The sequence below is a fragment of the Stomoxys calcitrans genome, chromosome 4 (genome assembly GCF_963082655.1).
Source record: "Stomoxys calcitrans chromosome 4, idStoCalc2.1, whole genome shotgun sequence".
NCBI lineage: Eukaryota > Metazoa > Arthropoda > Insecta > Diptera > Muscidae > Stomoxys > Stomoxys calcitrans.
Genome location: NC_081555.1, coordinates 170,774,868 through 170,796,020, shown reverse-complemented (window position 1 = coordinate 170,796,020; position 21,153 = coordinate 170,774,868). Strand labels below are relative to the sequence as shown.

The following is a 21,153-nucleotide window of genomic DNA, read 5'->3' as shown; positions in this document are numbered from 1 at the left end:
GGCTCAAGAAGTCAAATCGGGAGATCGGTTTATATGGGAGCTATATAAAAATCTGAATCGAGATGGTCCATTTGGAATCCCCAACGACCTACACCAATATCTACATATATAAAAATTAATTTTAGTTTGTTTGTATGTTTGCTTGTTTGTTTGTTTGCTTGTTTGTTTGTTTGTTTGTGGGTTTGTAAATTTGTTTGTTCCGCATAGACTAAAAAATGGCTAAACCCATTTCTTTGAAATTTTCACAGATTGTGGGGAGTGGTCCGGAAGGAGCAATAGGCTATATAATTTGATATCGGGAGGGGGGCGGACCCTCCCCCTTACCCCAAAAGTACCAGCCAAAAATATAAGTGGACCCATTGGGACAATATGGGACTTAAATGAAATGTATTAAAGAGTAGACTACAAATTCCATAACAAAAGGTGGGTCCAAGTACATGGGGGGTGGCCCCAGCCCCAAAACTCCTTGAAATAGGTTATTTGACGATCTGGAACAATATGGGACTCAAATGAAAGGTATTCGGGAGTAGATTACGAATATGGTCAGGAAGGGGGAATTGGCTTAATAATTCATTGATAACGGAAGGGGGCGGACCCTCTACCATTACCCCAAAAACACCACCCAAAATCAAAAGTGGACCGATAAGAATAATATGGGTATCAAATGAAAAGTATGCGGGAGTAGATAACGAATCTGGCATACAAATTCATGTCGGAGTATAGGGGGTCACCCCACGCCCATAAAAGCGCTCAAAATGGACACATTACCCAACCACGGATAAATGGGTCTCGGTTTGTTTGTTCCGTATAGAAACGGCAGAACCGTTTTTTCTCGAAATTTTTGCATATTGTGTAGGTTGGTCTGGAAGGAAAAATGGCCTATATAATTTTTCGGGGGACGGACCCTCCCCCTTATGCCAAAAAACACCACCCAAAATCAAAATTGGACCGATCGGGACAATATGGGTATCAAATGAAAAGTATGCGGGAGTAGATAACGAATCTGGCATACAAATTCATGTCGAAGTATAGGGGGTAACCCCACTGCCACGAAAACGCCAAAAATGGGCACTCTAGCTAATCAAGGATATATGGGTTTGTTTATTCCGTATAGACTGAAAATAGGCAGAACCGATTTCTTTGAAATTTTCACAGATTGTGGGGAGTGGTCCGGAAGGAAACATAGGCTATATTATTTTTCGGTACCGTAAGGGTGACAAAGGGCGCAATTCTTATTCCAATTGACTAACATTTTTCGCAGGTCTCCAACATAAAATTTAATTGTGATCCAAGCCGGACCATATCTTGATATCGCTCTAATAGCAGAGGAAATCTTTTCTTTTATCCTTTTCTTGCCTAAGAAGAGATGCCGGGAAAAGACCTCGACAAAAGCGATCCATGGTGGAGGGTATAAAAGATTCGGCCCGGCCTAACTTTACACGCTTTTACTTGTTTTTTGTTTTGTTAACATTTTAGCCCCTTGGTCACTTTCCTCAGATATCATCATATAGATGAAGATTATATCATCAATCAATCTTAAAAACACCATGTCCTTTTTTGTTGGGCCTGCGACAAAGGTATATGGCCAAAATTATGCTTCTAAGCACTAAAGCCTTGAAATCATTGTTTGCGACACCTTCACCATAAAGGGCTGATGAGTGCTTATGCGTTTGTTAGTGTGGGTGAGTGAGTGTGAGAAACTTTCAAGTGTGGTTATTTGGGGCCACTGTGCCTCTTGGAAGGTGTCGTGCATCTTCATCTTTGTTGAAGGGCTTTGTTGGCGCACTTTCTTGTTTGCGTGTTATGCTAAGTTCAGCTGTAAGTGACACCATAAAATGCATGTTCATTTTGACGAAGCTCTTACAACAGGAGGAGTAGGGAGGCGGGGAGAATGTCATAGAGCACAACAAAAACACACTTGGCCCAACCAGTCATAGGGGGGGAGAAAAAACATTTCAAGCCATACTATGTTTATTCTACGGCATGAAGGGAAGGTGTTGTCGAAAAAAAAGACAAAAGCAAAAAAAAAAAAATCCCTCATCAATTATATGCGTCGACAGGGGTGCTCATGTGAACAATAGAAGGGTGTTGTAAAGAACAGAACAAAAAAAAAACCCCCCAACAGAAGGGGGTCTCTTGTAAGCACTTCTTACAACCATAAAGTGCTTATTAAGATAACATGTGGTTTGGGTCAGAAAACCAAACCAAAAAGGGATACCCCAACAACACAAAACAATTGAAGGCGAAATTTATGTTACAAACTTTGGAAAACAAATACAAATTGGGGGTGTTTAGAATTTTCTCTGAATTTTGTTGTTGTTGTTGTTGTGTTTTTAGTACCAACTTCCACAGATCATTGTTGTGGCATTATCGTTAAATGTTTGGATCTAATCTGTTTCCGAGAAACATTTTGAAAAGCTTTGATGTGTGTTGGAAAACTTTTTTTCCATTTTGTAAAGTTGGGAAACAAAAGACAGGGAAAAGGGATGGTTTATTTTGGGATGTTTATAGTGAAAAGACTAAGCAATTTTTATCAAAAAGAAAAGAAGATTTACGATTTTATTTATACATTTAAATAGATTCTTACGCATACTGCATTTTAAGACTTTAATGCGTAAGCTAAGTATATTTCATAGGTACTGACAAAGTATTAACACGTAAAGTTCGGCCGGGCCGTATCTTGGGAACCCACCACCATTGATTCTGCTAAAGTATGGAAGCAATATCTGGTTTTAGACCGATTTAGACTGTACTTTGCATAGTTGTTGGAAGTCATAACAGAACACCATGTGAAAAATTTCAGCCAAATCGGCTGAAAATTGTGGCTTCCAGGGGCTCAAGAAGTCAAATCGGGAGATCGGTTTATATAGGAGCTATATCGGATAACAGACCGATTTGGACCGTACTTGGCATAGTTGTTGGGAGTCATAACAGAACACCATGTGCAAAATTTCAGCCAAATCGGCTGAAAATTGTGGCTTCCAGGGGCTCAAGAAGTCAAATCGGGAGATCGGTTTATATGGGAGCTATATCAGGTAACAGACCGATTTGGACTGAACTTGGCATAGTTGTTGGAAGTCATAACAGAACACTATGTGCAAAATTTCAGCCAAATCGGCTGAAAATTGAGGCTTCCAGGGGCTCAAGAAGTCAAATCGGGAGATCGGTTTATATGGGAGCTATATCTGGTACCAGACCGATTTGGACCGTACTTGACACAGTTATTGGAACTCGTAACAGAACACTATGTGCAAAATTTCAGCCAAATCGGCTGAAAATTATGGCTTCCAGGGGCTCAAGAAGTCAAATCGGGAGATCGGTTTATATGGGAGCTATATCAGGTAACAGACCGATATGAACCGCACTTGGCATAGTTGTTGGAACTCGTAACAGAACACTATGTGCAAAATTTCAGCCAAATCGGCTGAAAATTGTGGCTTCCAGGGGCTCAAGAAGTCAAATCTGAAGATCGGTTTATATGGGAGCTATATAAAAATCTGAATCGAGATGGTCCATTTGCAATCCCCAACGACCTACATCAATATCTACATATATAAAAATTAATTTTAGTTTGTTTGTATGTTTGCTTGTTTCTATGTTTGTTTGTATGTTTGTTTGTTTATTTGTTTGTATGTTTGTTTGTTTGTGGGTTTGTAAATTTGTTTGTTCCGTATAGACTCAAAAACGGCTAAACCGATTTCTTTGAAATTTTCACAGATTGTGGGGAGTGGTCCGGAAGGAGTAATAGGCTATATAATTGTTTGATATTGGGAGGGGGGCGGACCCTCGCCCTTACCCCAAAAGTACCAGCCAAAAATAAAAGTGGACCCATTGGGACAATATGGGACTTAAATGAAATGTATTCAAGAGTAGACTACAAATTCCATAACAAAAGGTGGGTCCAAGTACATGGGGGGTGGCCCCAGCCCCAAAACTCCTTGAAATAGGTTATTTGACGATCTGGAACAATATGGGACTCAAATGAAAGGTATTCGGGAGTAGATTACGAATATGGTCAGGAAGGGGGAATAGGCTTAATAATTCATTGATAACGGAAGGGGACGGACCCTCCCCCTTATGCCAAAAACACAACCCAAAATCAAAAGTGGACCGACAAGGACAATATGGGTATCAAATAAAAAGTATGCGGGAGTAGATAACGAATCTGGCATACAAATTCATGTCGAAGTAAATGGGATAACCCCACGCCCATAAAAGCGCTCAAAATGGACACATTAGCCAACCACGGATAAATGGGTCTCGGTTTGTTTGTTCCGTATAGAAACGGCAGAACCGTTTTTTCTCGAAATTTTTGCATATTGTGTAGGTTGGTCTGAAAGGAAACATAGGTTATATAATTTTTCGGTATCGGAAGGAGGACGGACCCTCCCCTTATGCCAAAAACATAACCCAAAATCAAAAGTGGACCGATCGGGACAATATGGGTATCAAATGAAAAGTATGCGGGAGTAAATAACAAATCTGGCATACAAATTCATGTCGAAGTATAGAGGGTAACCCTACTCCCACAAAAACGCGCAAAATGGGCACTCTAGCTAATCACGGATACATGGGTCTCGGTTTGTTTGTTCCGTATAGACTGAAAAACGGCAGAACCGATTTTCTCGAAATTTTCGCATATTGTGAAGGTTGGTCTGGAAGGAAACATAGGCTATATATTCCAGATGGCAACACCGGGGTTCCGTCTATCGAAGACTGTGCCACTAACAGCAGTGCCTCGCAATCGACCTTAAGTGTCGTCTCAGGTAACCGGTCGGAAACCTCTTCCATTTCTTCCAGGTTTCCTATCGTCGCCTTGATTATACCGCGATGGTATACTCTCCTCCTGTCCACCATCCATCCTCCCATAGCATGAAGTTTCATAGCCGCAAAGGCTGCCTCACACTTAATCTGTATATCTATGGGTCGGATATTTAGAATTTTGTTGTTAGTTTTTAATTTAAAATTTATTTTAATGCTTTTTATACCCTGCACCATAGGATGGGGCTATACCAATTTTGTCATTTTTGTTTGTAGCACCTCGAAATATGCGTCTGAAACCCCATAAAGTATATGTTCTTGATCGTCATATCATTTTAAGTCGATCTAGCCATCTCCGTCCGACTGTCCATTCGTTTGTCCGTCCGTTTGTCCGTCCATCTGTCCGTCTGTCTGTCCGTCCGTCTGTCCGTCCGTCTGTCCGTCCGTCTGTCCGTCCGTCTGTCCGTCCGTCTGTCCGTCCGTCTTTCCGTCCGTCCATCTGTCTGTCGAAAGCACGCTAACTTTCGAAGGAGTAAGGCTAGCCTCTTGAAATTTTGCACAAATATTTTCTATAAGCGTAGGTCGGTTGGGATTGTAAATGGGCCAAATCGGACAATTTATTGATATAGCTGCCATATAAACCGATCTTGGGTCTTGACTTCTTGAGCCTCTAGAGGGCGCAATTCTTGTCCGATTTGGCTAAAATTTCACATGAGATGCTTTGTTATGACTTTCAATAACTGTGCTAAGTATGGCGCAAATCGGTACATAACCTGATATAGCTGCCATATAAACAGATCTGGAATCATGACTTCTTGAGCCTCTAGAGGGCGCAATTCTTGTCCGATTTGGCTAAAATTTCACATGAGATGCTTTGTTATGACTTTCAATAACTGTGCTAAGTATGGCGCAAATCGGTACATAACCTGATATAGCTGCCATATAAACAGATCTGGAATCATGACTTCTTGAGCCTCTAGAGGGCGCAATTCTCATCCGATTTTATTGAAATTTTGTACAACGGCTTCTCTCATGACCTTCAACATACGTATCTAATATGGTCTGAATCGAGGAATAGCTTGATACAGCTCCCATATAAGCCGATCTCCCGATTTTGCTTCTACAAGGCGCAATTCTTATCCGAATGAACTAAAGTATTACACAATGACTTCTACATTCATTTATGGTCCGAATCGGATTATAACTTGATATAGCTCCAATTGCATAACAGTTCTTATTCAATTATCTTTGTTTGCCTAAAAAGAGATACTGCGCATAGAACTCGACAAATGCGATCCATGGTGGAGGATACATAGAATTCAGCCCGGCCGAACTTAGCACGCTTTTACTTGTTTATTCTCAAATACCTTTCATTTGAGTACCATATTGTCATAATGGGTCAATCAACCTATTTGACTTATTTTGGGAAAGAAAAGCGCCACCTTTACTTGAACAGAAATTTTAATGTCATATTCGTAATCTACTCTCAAATAACTTTCATTTGACTCCCATATAGACATGGTTGACTGATATGCCCATTTGGGGGTATTTGGGGGTGGGGCGTCCTCCCACTACTTGGACCTAATTTTTTATGCCATATTTGTAATCCACTGTCGAATACTTTTCATTTTGAGGCCCATATGGACATGAACGTCGAATTTATGTGTTTAGAGGAGTTTTTGGTTTGGGTAGGCTGGGTATTTGGATTCGAATTTTAATACGATATTGGTTTTCTAGCCTCCAATAACTTTCATTTGACACCCATATTGCGCCTATCGGTCCACTTTTGGTTTTGGATGGGGTTTTTGAGGTAGGTGGGAGGGACTGCCCCCATTCGATATCTAAAAATCTATAGAGCCTATGTTTCCTTCCTGACAGACTTACACAATCTGTGAAAATTTTAAGAAATTCGGTTTAGCCATTTCTGATTCTACAGCTCAAACAAAAAAAAAACCGACTCCCATATAAAGGGTGATTTTTTTGAGGTTAGGATTTTCATGCATTAGTATTTGACAGATCACGTGGGATTTCAGACATGGTGTCAAAGAGAAAGATGCTCAGTATGCTTTGACATTTCATCATGAATAGACTTACTAACGAGCAACGCTTGCAAATCATTGAATTTTATTACCAAAATCAGTGTTCGGTTCGAAATGTGTTCATTCACCGTTCACCGATGAGGCTCATTTCTGGTTTAATGGCTACGTAAATAAGCAAAATTGCCGCATTTGGAGTGAAGAGCAACCAGAAGCCGTTCAAGAACTGCCCATGCATCCCGAAAAATGCACTGTTTGGTGTGGGTTGTACGCTGGTGGAATCATTGGACCGTATTTTTTCAAAGATGCTGTTGGACGCAACGTTACGGTGAATGAACACATTTCGAACCGAACACTGATTTTAGTAATAAAATTCAATGATTTGCAAGCGTTGCTCGTTAGTAAGTCTATTCATGATGAAATGTCAAAGTATACTGAGCATCTTTCTCTTTGACACCATGTCTGAAATCCCACGTGATCTGTCAAATACTAATGCATGAAAATCCTAACCTCAAAAAAATCACCCTTTAGTCATGATGGGTCATTTTTCGGGGCTGAGGGGTGACCCCCTATACTTCGATCTGATTTTGTATGCCAGATTCGTAGTCTACTCCCAAATACCTTTCATTTGAGGCCCATATTGAAATTGGACGCCCAATATGTCTGTTTGGGAGAATTTTAGGGTTGGGGCGGCCCGATGGGTACATAGATCCAAATTTTTATATCATATTCGTATTCTATTTTCCAATGCCTTTCATTTGATACCCATATTGTACCGATCGGTCCACTTTTGATTTTGGGTGGTGTTTTTTTGGGTAAAAAGGGGAGGGTCCGCCCCCTTCCGTTTTCAATAAATTTTAAAGCCTATTCGTACTTCCTAACCATATTCGTAATCTACTCCCAAATACCTTTCATTTGAGTCGCATATTGTAATGATCGAGAAATAAATCTATTTTAAGGAGTTTTTGGGCTGGGGCGGCCCCCCAGGTACTTGGACCCTACTTTTATTTAAATTCGTACTCTACTCTTGAATACCTTTCTTTTGAATCCCATATTGTCCTGATCGGTCCACTTTTATTTTTGGGTAGTACCTTTGGGTTAAGGGGGAGGGCCCGCTCCCCTTCCGATATCGAAAAATTATATAGCCAATGTTTCCTTCCACACCAACCTACACAATATGCGAAAATTTCGAGAAAATCGATTCTGCCGCTTTTGAGTCTATACGGAACAAACAAATCGACTCCCATATATCGGTGATTGCCTAATGTGCCCATTTTTGGCTTTTTTGTAGGGGTGGGATGACCCCCAATACTTCGACATGAATTTGTATGCCAGATTCGTTATTTACTCCCGGTACCAAATGAAAAGTAGATACCCATATTGTTCCGATCGGTCCACTTTTGATTTTGGGTGGTGTTTTTTTTTTGGGTAAAGGGGGAAGATCCCCTGCCTTCCGAAATCCACAAATTATAAAGCCTATTTCTCCTTCCTGCCCAATATTCGCAATCTACTCCCGAATACCTTTCATTTGAGTCCTATATTGCCATGATCGTCAAATAAACCTATTTTAAGGGGTTTAGGGGCTGGGGCGGTCACCCAGGTACTTGGACCCTACATTTATTATGAAATTCGTACTCTACTCTTGAATACCTTTCATTTGAATCCCATATTGTGCGGATCGGTCCACTTTTATTTTTGGGTAGTACTTTTGGGGTAAGGGGGAGGGCCCGCTCCCCTTCCGATATCGAAAAATTATATAGCCTATCTTTCCTTGCAGACCAACCTACACAATCTGTGAACATTTTTAAGGTAATCGGTTTAGCCGTTTTTGAGTCTATACGGAACAAACAAGATTAGAGTATATGAATAAGTTTTTAGTTTCTGCATCTGCGATTCATTGGAGAGGGACAATACTATTTGAACTAGCTGAATATCAACGAGCTTTTACTTCTTCCTAGGTTTTTCTCCATTTGTGGAATTTGTCCAACGAATGCACATTCAACGTTGTTACCTTAACCCTTTTCTGGTAACAATGTTTAAATTTTGCCTAAAACTCATAAACTGTACGGTGAGTCTTTTATCTCTTCCATGTCGTTAAACAATTGCTGTTAAGGTTGAATGTATTTTACACGAACTTTTTATGAGTTTTCAGAAAAAAAGGACATGAAATATATGATGGCGAATCACAAAACTCTTAGAAATAAAGGCGTGATATTTGATTCTATTTTCAAAAACTGAAGGGGAAACTTTTTAATAAGAAAATTTTGAAATGTCTTTAAAACGTTGCTTGAACTATGTTTTCTTTTTTTTTGTTAAATTAGGAAAACCGCAATAAAGCCTTAAAGTATCACCCTGTTAAGATGACTCATATTTCGCCCTTCTCCTACTCATTTAGGTGAAGAGGCATATCCTTGTTAGCGACATGACAAGTTGATGAGCATGGTGGTGTTGATGATGATGATGTGGGAGATTAGGGATACATGTATTTGGTTTATTATTTCCGCTGGCTTCACACATCTCAACATCTCAACCTGCATGTTAAGTTACTGTTGTTGCAAAGAAGACATGACGTTGAATACACTCACACTTGGTTGCTGTGAAATACAGTTATACTTGGGTGCCTTAAAATACTCACACACACTTGCATTTGCCCTTTGAAGTGGGAAAGAGTGAGTTAAGGTCTTGCAAATGTGCGCGAGTGTGTGTGCGTGCCAGGAAAATTATATGCCTTTTAGCCTTTACAATCAAGTTACTTTAACTGTTTATGTCTGGCTGCAGGTGCTCTGCTGTGTTGTTTGTCCCCCCCCCCCCCCCCCCACACAATCATTACACACACTCTCACCCAAGTTTGTATTATCATGGTTTTGTGGGAGCCTTAGGCTACCAGCAGGTGTTTGTTTGAGTTTCTAATACATTTCGTGCTTTGTTAAATGGATTTCTTTTTCAGACATCCTTTCTTTGAAAAAAAAGACGCAGAGATGCAAAGCAACAATTCTATGCCTTTTTCCATTTTTGAGTTTTGAGCCATTTTGTGTGTGTGTTTTTTTTTTGAAAAATTCTTTTCTTTTCAAAATGGGCATGCCACCACCAGAAAAAAAAAGCATCACAAGCAAAGGAAGTATTTCTGCTATCTTAGATCAGCATTTAACTGGCAAAGGCTTCGAGTAGCTACTCTCACTACACACGGGCGCCTTGAGTGCCAGCCAGACAATGAGAGAAGTTGAGGATATGCTTACACACTCATAGACAGGCAATATGAGTCACCTTTGCGATATGAGTCTTAAGTGGAGTACGCACCTCAAACGAATTTTTCGGTTGCAGTCAAGAAATGTATGTCTTGTGTAGACTACAAGATGGCGGAAAATACCAATTTATAAATTTAACCGAATTTGAACCATTTTTGGCTAGTACAATACTTATGGACTGCAATTAAACGTTTTTATTTGCAAATAACTTTATTTCATGCTGCATGGACCTATCAAAACATACATTTCGAAAAAAAATTCTGTATTACCTTATATGTCACGCTGCAACGCAAAGAAAATTTCATTTGAGCTGCGTACCTGCAAGCGAAATTTTCGGTAACAGTATCGGTAACGAAAATTTCGCTTAACAGCGAAAATTCCGCCAGAGGTGCATACTGCCCTTTAAAGGGAACTAACAAACAAAGGGTCAGGGTTGCCAATCATATATATAAAAATCTATTTGTGTTTGTTTGTGTGTTCCTTATAGATTCAGAAAAGGCTGAACAGATCTTCTTGAAACTCACAGATGATGCATAATGAACCCGTGGTGAAAATAGGGTACTAAATTTTTTGATATCTGAAGGGGGGGCGGACCCTCCCCTTATCCAAATTTTTGGAAATGTCAGATCTCGGAGATGGGTGGTGCGATTTAAGCGAAATTTTGTGTAATCCCATATAGTACCCTAAAAATAAAAATTTGTTATCCTAATTTCGGATGGGGTACCTAGGGGGGCCGCCCCACCCTAAAACCTACCAAACATATATTTACACCAATCACGACAATATGGGACTCAAATGAAAGGTATTTAGGATAAGAAAACGTATATGATATCCAATTGTCGGACCAAGTGTTAGGGGGGGCCACCCCAACCCCCAAAACACCCCTAAATCGGACATATTTACCGACCATGGCAATATGGGACTCAAATGAATGGTATTTGCGAGTACAATATGAATCTGATATCCAAATGTGGGACTAGGTTTCTGGGGGTCCACCCCTTTCCCAAAACACGTCCCAAACAGGACTTATTTACTGACCACGGCAATATGGGGCTTAAATAAAAGCTGTTTGAGTATGGAATTCGAATCTGATATTCAAATATGGGACCAAGTGTTTGGGGGACGCCTCTCCCCAAAAACATACCCCAAAGGGGACAAATTTACGACCATAGCAATATGGGGCTCAAATTAAAGGTGTTTGGGAGTAAAGCACGAATCTGATATCAATATTCGGGAAAGTGGGGCCACCCACCCCCACAACACTATCCACATTGGAAGTATTTGCTGACTATTGCAATATGAGGCTCAAATAAGAGGCTTTTTAAAATGGAACACGAATCCGATATATATTTTCAAGACCAACTCACTGAGTGGCAGCCCATCCCCCAAAACACCCCCCAAGCCTGTCATGTTTGGCGACTATGGAAATATGGGGCTCAATTTAAAGGGAGTCGACCATGTATCTGATATCAACATTATCATTTGTGTTTGTTTGTCGGTTTGTTAGTTCACACCATGGGGGTACATGGGGAGCCGCCCCAGCCCCAAAACCCCTAAAAACAGGTTTATTTGACAATCATGACAATATGGGACTCAAATGAAAGGTATTCGGGAGTAGTTTACGAACATGGTCAGAAAGTAGGAATAGGCTATATTATTTATTGATAACAGAAGGGGGTCGGACCCTTCACCGCTACCCCAAAAACACCACCCAAAATCAAAAGTGGACCGATAAGGACAATATGGATATCAAATGAAAAGTATGGGGGAGTAAAGAACGAATCTGGCATACAAATTCATGTCGAAGTATAGGGTGTCACCCCACCCCACAAAAGCGGGTCCAAAATGGGCACATTAGCCAATCACTGATATATGGGACTCGGTTTGTTTGATCCGTGTAGACTGAAAAATGGCAGAAACGAGTTTCTCGAAATTTTTGCTTATTGCACAGGTTGGTCTGCAAGAAAACATAGGCTGTATAAATTTTCGGTATCGGAAGGGGGACGGACTTATGCCACTTATGCCAAAAACACAACCCCAAATCAAAAGTGGTCCGATCGGGACGATATAGGTATGAAATGAAAGGTATTGGAGAGTTGAATACGAATATGGTATTAAAATTTGAGTCGAAGTACGCATCGGGCCGCCCCAACCCCAAAACTTCCCCAAACAGACTTATTGGACGTTCATTTCAATATGGGGCTTAAGTGAAAGGTATTCGGGAGTAGATTTCGACAGAAAGACAGACGGACAGTCAGACAGACGGACAGACAGACAGACGGACAGACAGACGGACAGACAGACAGACGGACAGACAGACAGACAGACAGACAGACAGACAGACAGACAGACAGACAGACGGACAGACAGACAGACAGACAGACAGACGGACAGACAGACAGACGGACAGACAGACGGACAGACAGACGGACAGACAGACGGACAGACAGACGGACAGACAGACGGACAGACAGACGGACAGACAGACGGACAGACAGACAGACAGACGGACAGACAGACGGACAGACAGACAGACGGACAGACGGACAGACAGACAGACGGACAGACAGACGGACAGACAGACGGACAGACAGACAGACGGACAGACAGACAGACAGACAGACAGACAGACAGACAGACAGACAGACGGACAGACAGACAGACGGACAGACAGACGGACAGACAGAAGGACATGGCTAAATCGAATCAGAAAATGGTTCTGAGTCGATCGGTATACTTATCAATGGGTCTATTTCTCTTCCTTCTGGGTGTTACAAACAAATTCACTTAGTTTTAATACCCCGTACCACAGCAGTGGTGTAGGGTATCAAAATAAAATAGAATGTAGGATAAGTTTTAAGACAAAATATCTAAAATTATAAAAAATAAATTAAACATTTGTTTTGGCAACCCTGTTCCCAGGTATTTACCTCAACATTTTTTCCTTAAGAACAAATTTAAGATATGTCTTATCCCTTGCCTTCCATATTGCGTGGAGGGGGGATTGTTGCATTTGAATCCCTTGACTATCATGGAAGAAAATCTTTTTGATTTAATTTTTTTCCTTGTCATTGCCTATGCTCTTTTCTCTAACAAGTGACAGTTTTTGGATTCAAAAAAAAAAAAAAAAAAAAAAATAGCTTTGGGCCATTCTATGCCGCCAATGTTGACAATTGTTGGTGATTTCCCTTTTTTTCGGGTTCCTTACCATGGAAATGAATAATATCAAGGTTCCTTTTGGGGGTAATTGAATTTGACAGCGATTACATTGTCGTTGCCTTTTCGGATGGGGGTTTTTTTTTAAGGTAAAGCTTCATCACTGGCTTTTGTGTAGATTGGCGGCAATAGTTGTAGGAGTCAAACGAATTGAACTAATCAAATTTTTGGGCAAATCCTTGATATGGAAATTGCTGTCAGTAAATTGGATAAAGGTGTTGCAGCTCAAATTGGTGTTTGTTCTTATTTCTTTTCGTGTGCAGATAAAGTGAGACATTTATTTTCTAGGTGCTGTTGGAGCAGGAAACAAGTGACACTTTAAACGGGCATGCCATTTGTAAACTCTTGATGTGTGAGTGAAGTAATTTTTCATAGAGGTCCTTTGTGATGAAATCGGGTAATGGTGTTGCTTGGATAGGTGAGGTTTAAGGAAAATTATTTATGCATGAAAGAAACAGGTGCTAAAGGACACCTTCTGTTTAAAAGGTGATTTTTAGTTGATGAAATTAATCCTTAAATAAATAAGCCTACAAAAAACAAAAAGTAAGAAAAAATCTTTAGAAAAATTTCTAATTTCAAAACCAAAAACTATTTAGAGGGAAAAATTTATTTGAAAACTAATTTATATTTTGTAAAAGACTAGCCGAACTGAGCCCGCTCCCTGAGCCTTCTTTAACTCCTAAAATCTTTTTAGGATGGGGACACTTCACCCTTAATGCGGATATCTAATTTGTACCATTGTAGCCTATGACGCTGAACTCGTTTGAATCCTGGCGAGAACATCGGACAAAGCGGTGTTTATTCCCTCTCAATGTTGGCTACATTTGCGGGGTACAATGCCATGTATGGTCGCACTGCGGTACGCCGTTTGGACTCGGCTATAAAAAAGGTCCTTATCATTAAGTTTAACTTGAATCGGTTAAAATTATATAGCCTATGTTTCCTTCCAGGAAAACGTATACAATCTATGAAAGTTTTAAGAAAATCGGTTCAGCCAAGTATCATATAGTCATAATGGGTCTAATGGCGTTTGTGATCTTCCGATACATCGAACTGATTTTGTATGCCAGATTCGAAATCTACTCCCGAATACCTTTCATTCGAGCCCCATATTGAAATGAACATCCACTATGTCTGTTTGGGAAAGTTTTGGGGTTGGGGCGGCTCGATGGGTATTTCGACTCAAATTTTAATACCATACTCTAATTCTACTCTCTAATACCTTTCATTTGATACCTATATTGTCCCGATCGGTTCACTTTTGATTTTGGGTTGTGTTTTTGGCATAAGGGGGAGGGTCCGTCCGTCTGATATCGAAAAATTATATAACCTATATTTCCTTCCAGACCAAACTACCAAATATGCGAAAATTTGGAGAAAATCGGTTCTGCAGAACAAACCGAGTCCCATATATCCCCGATATCAAAAAATTATACAGCCTATGTTTCCCTGCGGACCAACCTACACAATCTGTGAAAATTTCAAGGTAAGCGGTGTATGGAATAAACCAACAAAAAAACGAAAATTGAATTTTATTTATAAGAAATGTATTTTTGCTTTTTAGCTACCATTATTTTCTTAAATCCCTTTTTACCACCAGGTTTCTTTTTTGAAATCTTTGTGTACAATTGGCTCTCAGTCAGCTCCCTCTCTTGTCGTTTCTATTTTGGGGGCCCCAAATACCTTGAAGCCTTTCACACTCATGTCGTCTACGTTTTGTTATTTTTTTGTGAATGAAAACGGCATGGTTTGTTGGGGTAAAACCAAAAATGTGAGGAAAACATACTTAACTCAAGTGTTGCTACTGCTACTCATATCGTCATTCTTAGCATCATTGTTGTTTTGGCTTTAATTGTTGTTATTGTAGCTGTTTATGGTCTCAAAAGTACTTTAAAATTGACAATAAGTTAATTGCCTCAAATGCAAACAAGGACACTGTGGTGTGGAGAGCAATTATCATTTTGCTGTTCTCTGTTCTACTCTCTGTTTTTGTTTTTGAGCAGTTCTAAGGATTCTTTAAACTAGTCAGTGTATGCATCATAATGGCCGTTTATTGTCATCACAGACAAACGTTCTGTTGATGCTCTCGAGTGTTATTAGCTGTAATTGAGTCTACCGACCTTTGGCTTCTGAATGAAACTAAAACGGAGATACAATTACAAAGGGATTAAGGAATGGAATGTGGGGTTTAATTGGCTATACTATGTCCTACATCAAAAGGAGGGAGATACTGAAGGGAAATCTTAAATCCTGCTAATCAAAGTCATGATGTAAGACACAGAGATCTCTTAAACAAAACAAAAAAAAAATAAAATAAACCCATTGTAAAAATATTTTGAATATTAGAAAACTGACTCTGGATATTTGCTACAGAATTCTCTGGATTTTCTAGAGATAAGGTGCACTTAAAGCATTTGCTAACAATGCTTGATAACATTACCTCATTTCTTGTCCTAGCATTGCTTGGAAATCATCCGATCACGTTTTTACCACCTGAAATAGAATGCGTGCTTGCAGATGGCAGGTCGGTGGACCTGGGTCTTAGTACCTTAGTACCAGCCACAAAACCCCTTAAAAGAGGTTTGTTTGACGATCATGACAATATAGGAGTGAAATGAAAGGTATTCGGGAGTAGATTACAAATATGGTCAGGAAGTAGGAATGGGCTTTATAATTTATTGATAACGGAAGGGGGCGGACCCTCCACCGTTACCCCTAAAACACCACCCAAAATCAAAAGTGGACCGATAAGGATAAAATGGGTATCAAATGAAAAGTATGCTGGGAGTAGATAACGAAACAGGAATACAAATTCATGTCGAATTATAGGGGGTCACCCCACCCCACAAAAGCGGGCCCAAAATGGGCACATTAGCCAATCGCGGATATATGCGACTCGGTTTGTTTGTTCCGTATAGAAAGCTGAGACGGCAGAAACGATTTTCTCGAAATTTTCGCGTATTGTATTCTATTAATTTTTCGGTATCGGAAGGGGGAGGGTCCCACTTATGCCAAAAACGCAAACCAAAATCAAAAGTGAACCGATCGAGACAATATAGGTATCAAGTGAAAGGTATTGGAGAGTAGAATACAAATATGGTTTAAAAATTTGAGTCTAAGTACCCATCTGGCCCCAAAACTCCCCCACACAGACATATTGGATGTTCATTTCAATATGGGGCTCAAATGAAAGGTATTCGGGAGTAGATTTCGAATCGGGCATCGGACACAATCAGATCGAAGTATAGAGGGTCACGCGAACCCTCAAAATGCCATTAGACCCATTATGACTATATGACACTTGGCTGAACCAATTTTCTTAAAATTTTCATAGATCGTGTAGGTTTGTCTGGAAGGAAACATAGGCTATATAATTTTTCGGTATCGGAAGGGGGACGGACCCTCCCCCTAATGCCAACAACGCAACCCAAAATCAAAAGTAAACCGATCGGGACAATATAAGTATCAAATGAAAGGTATTGGAGAGTAGAATACGAATATGGTATTAAAATGTGAGTCGAGGTACGCATCGGGCCGCCCCAACCCCAAACTTCCCCAAACGGACATATTGGACGTTCATTTCAATATGGGGCTCAAATGAAAGGAATTCGGGAGTAGATTTCGAATCTGGCATACAAAATCAGATCGAAGTAGTTTAGGGGACCATGCCACCCCTTAAAAACGCCATTAGACCTATTATGACTATATGATACTTGGCTAAACAGATTTTTTTAAAATTTTCATAGATTGTGTAGGTTTGTCTAGAAGAAAACATAGACTATCAAATATTTAGATATCGGGTGGAGAAACTGGTCTTCATTCCTGTTGGGAATAAAGAACGAATTCGATATCTATTTTCAGTGCAATGTACCTGTGGCCGCCCCAGCCCCAAAACACCCTCCAAACGGTTCATATTTACCGGCCATGGCAATATGGGGCTTAAATTAAAGGCATTTGGAAGTGTATCACGAATTTGATATCCATATTTGAGTCGAAATGTCTTAGGTGCCATCCCTCCCCTAATGAGAACATAACCCTAAGGAAGAATATTACCACCAGGAACCGACAAGGGGTCAAATCTCACACATCAATGGGTGCTCTCCGATTCAAGTTTAAACTCAATGATAAGGGACCTTTTTTATAGACGAGTCCGAACGGCGTCCCGCAGTGCGACACCTTTTTGGGGAAAATTTTTTAAATGGCCATGCTTGGCATTTTACCTCGCAAATGTCGCCAACCTTAAGAGGGGCTAAAAACACCGCTTTGTTCGATGTTCTCGCCAGGATTCGAACGCGCTCAGCGTCATAGGCTACAATGGCACGAATTCGATATCTGCATTCAGGGCGAAGTGTCCCCACCCTAAAAAGATATTAGAGAGTTCAATAAGGCGCAGCGGGGTCCGGTTCGGCTAGTACATAATATAAGCCAATGTAGACACAAACTAAGGATTAAAAAGGCTGAAGAAGTAAATTCGAAGGTCCATTTTATATGAAGTCAGTTCCAAAACGATATGGCCTGTTTAGGATCCTCAACCTATCAATCAAATATACTTTTTTTACACTTTTTTTCTAAAGCAAGCTAAAAGTAACAGCTGATAACTGACAGAAGAAAGAATGCAATTACAGAGTCACAAGCTGTGAAAAAAATTGTCAATGTCGACTATATGAAAAATCCGCAATTACTTTTTGGGCAACACAATACTTTATGAGGTGGGCGGTCACCGTGGCACAGAGGTTAGTATGCCATCCTACGACGCCGAGTGCCTAGGTTCAAATCTCGGCGCGAACATTACAAAATTCGTCATCGTAGGTTATCCTCTTACTAATGCTGGCTATATTTATTAGGTATCCTGCCATGTTAAAACTTCTCTATCAAGTGATGTCGCTATGCAGCATGCCGCTCGGAATCGGCATAGAAAAGAAGGCCCCTTACCATTGAGCTTAAAGATTAATCGGACCTTATTCATTGATGTGAGAGAAGTATCCCCTGTTGCTAAATGGAATGTTTATGGGAAATATTATTTATAAAAATTTCTTATAGACTCAGAAACGGCTGAACCGATTTTCATGAAATTTTCACAGATAGTGCATAATGATCCCGTGGTGAAAATAGGGTACTACATTTTTTGATATCTGAAGGGGGGCGGACCCTCCCTCCCTTATCCTAATTTTCAGAAACGCCAGATCTCGGAGATGAGAGGTGCGATTTAAGCGAAATTTTGTATGCTCTCATATAGATCCTAAAAGTTAAAATTTGGTATCCAAATTTCGGATGGGGTACCTAGGGGGCCGCCCTACCCTAAAACCTACCAAATATATATACACACCAATCACAACAATATGGGACTCAAATGAAAGGTATTTTCGATTAGAAAACGTATCCGATATCCAATTGTCGGACCAAGTGTTTGGGGGACCACCCCAACCCCCAAAACACCCCTAGATCGGACATATTTACCGACCATGGCAATATGGGACTCAAATGAAAGGTATTTGCGAGTAAAATACGAATGTGATATTTAAATGTGGGACCAAGTTTCTGGGGGTCCACCCCCTACCCCAAAACACCTCCCAAATAGGTCTTATTTCCTGACCATCGCAATATGGGGCTTCAATAAAAGGTATTTGAGTGTAGAATATGAAACTGATATCCAGATGTGGTACCAAGTGTTTGTGGGCCGCCCATCCCCCAAAGAGGACAAATTTACGACCATATTAATATGGGGCTCAAGTGAAAGTCTTTGGAAGTTAAGTAAGAATCTGATATCAATATTCGGGAAAATTGCTTATGGGGCCACCCCACTTTCATAACATCACCCAAATGGAAAGTATTTGCTGACCATTGCAATTTGAGGCTCAAATAAGAGGTTTTTTTTTAGAGTAGAACACGAATCTGATATGGATTTTTAAAGCCAAGTCACTGAGTGGCTGCCCATCCCCCAAAACACCTCCCAAGCCGGTCATGTTTGCCGACTATGGAAATATGGGGCTCAAATTAAAGGTATTTGGGAGTAGACCACGTATCTGATATGAATATTTGGCACCAATTGTCTAGAGGATGTCCCTCCACTATAAGAACCCCCAAATAGGATGTATTTTCGCACCATGACAATGTGGGTCTTAAAGAGAGTGGAGCTCGCTATTGATAGTTTTTAGGGCCCATACCTCTGAAATGAAAGGTGATTTGAGATTAGAAAACGAATTTAATATCCAATTTTTAGACCAATGGCAATGTGGGATTAAAAAAAAATGATATTTGGGAGTATTTCACGATGCTGATAGTTTTTAGGGCTAAGAGCTTCTGGGTGTCCAATGACAGGTATTGGGGAGTAGAACGCAAAATTGATACCCACTAACGGGACCAATTTTCTAGAGGTCCACCCTACTTTCCCATATGTGGCTCAAATAAGGGAATTTGGGAGTAGAATACGAATCCGATATCCAAATGTGTGACCATGTATTAGGGGCACTACCCCTTCCTCAAAGAATGCAAATTTACCGACCATGGCAATATGTGGCTTAAATGAAAGAAGGCGCAGCGGAGCGGGCCGGGTTTAGCTAGTTAAGTATGAGCTCTTCGATCAAAAGTTCAAGGTGAATGCCTAGATTTGTATACCCCCCCCCCCCCCCCCCCCTCATCCTTTATTATATCCTTAAAGTGTCCTAGATTCTATGTTTACTTCAGTTTCTCTATGTGTGCGCTGTTTAGTCGTTACATTTCCGTGTTGACAATTCAAAGGTTGATAATGTCAGCACTCAAAGCGGTTGTATTGCTTCAGATGGTGATGGTGATGATGATAGTTTTGATTATGGTAGTGTTGGTATATCTGTCCCCATCAAGACAAAAAACCACACCAGTAAGGAAACCAAACACAACGATAAAGGAAAGGCAACAAAAACAAACACCAGAAGATAAAACTATGAAAAAATAACAAAGGCAACTTACCACATCAATTATCTGCATTAAGGTTAGACCGAAACTTAATTGCAGTGGATCGGATTCATTAACAACGGGTCGCTCTAAACTGTTGTAATTATCTAAGAGTGCATGTAATAGACGTTTTTCATGAGGTCCCGCCGAAGAAGCTGCAAAGAGAGACACCAGGAGAGAAGAAGACAAGAACAATTAAAATCACATAAAAAATTCAGGAGATTTGCACAAAGGCTTTTATATTTTATCGAGGAGATTTACTTTTTTTAATTGAAATGTCTTTTTTTATTTGCCTTCTATTAAGTGGCATTAACTTTAAGCTGTCTAGTTGTTCTAAAATGGGTTTCGTTTTAATTATTGCTGGTAATTTAAAGTTGGCAACCTTAATTTCTTTTCCTTTATACTAAGGCCAATTGATGCTTTCGCTTTTTATTTGGAGATTTTGAAAGGAAATAAATTTTACTTCGAGTTTTATGTCATTTGGTGTTATTTCCTTTTTCTGGAAGGCATTTATAGAAGAGCCATTAAATAAATCACTTAATTTCTTAGAGTTTATTTTTTGTTTCGTAAGCTTTGAGGGATTTATTGGATTTATTTCTTAGAGTTGGGTTATGGAAACAAATTTCTGTTTACAAATGAATGTATTTCAGAAAGGCAATAGGTTGTAATCAATTATCGTATGTCATTAGTGTTAATCGATTTGTATGAAATAATTTATAAGCGTTCAACAACTCCATTAAGTTAGGAAAAACAAGTTAAAAGGCATTAAGTTCGGCCGAACTTTGGATACCCACCACCTAGAGTATATGTGTATATCCAATTTCGTCACAATCCGGTGAAAATTAGATGACTTAAGCATCCAAATTCGGCACCGACAATGACTGGTGTACTATATATGTGACTATTCAATTTTGTAGAACAAAATATTGGTCTCTTTGGCCGATATATCCATTTATATCCATTTA

The 21,153-nt window shown here is 40.0% G+C and overlaps 1 protein-coding gene across 1 annotated transcript in view; it reads right to left on the bottom strand.

Moving 5' to 3' along the window:
- LOC106084296 (neuronal acetylcholine receptor subunit alpha-7) overlaps window positions 1–21,153 on the bottom strand; it is a 791,555-nt gene that overhangs the window by 429,987 nt on the left and 340,415 nt on the right. The window contains exon 2 of the mRNA XM_059366858.1: window positions 20,204–20,343. Within this exon, the coding sequence (XP_059222841.1) occupies window positions 20,204–20,343 (140 nt within the window). The remainder of the gene's footprint in view (window positions 1–20,203; window positions 20,344–21,153) is intronic.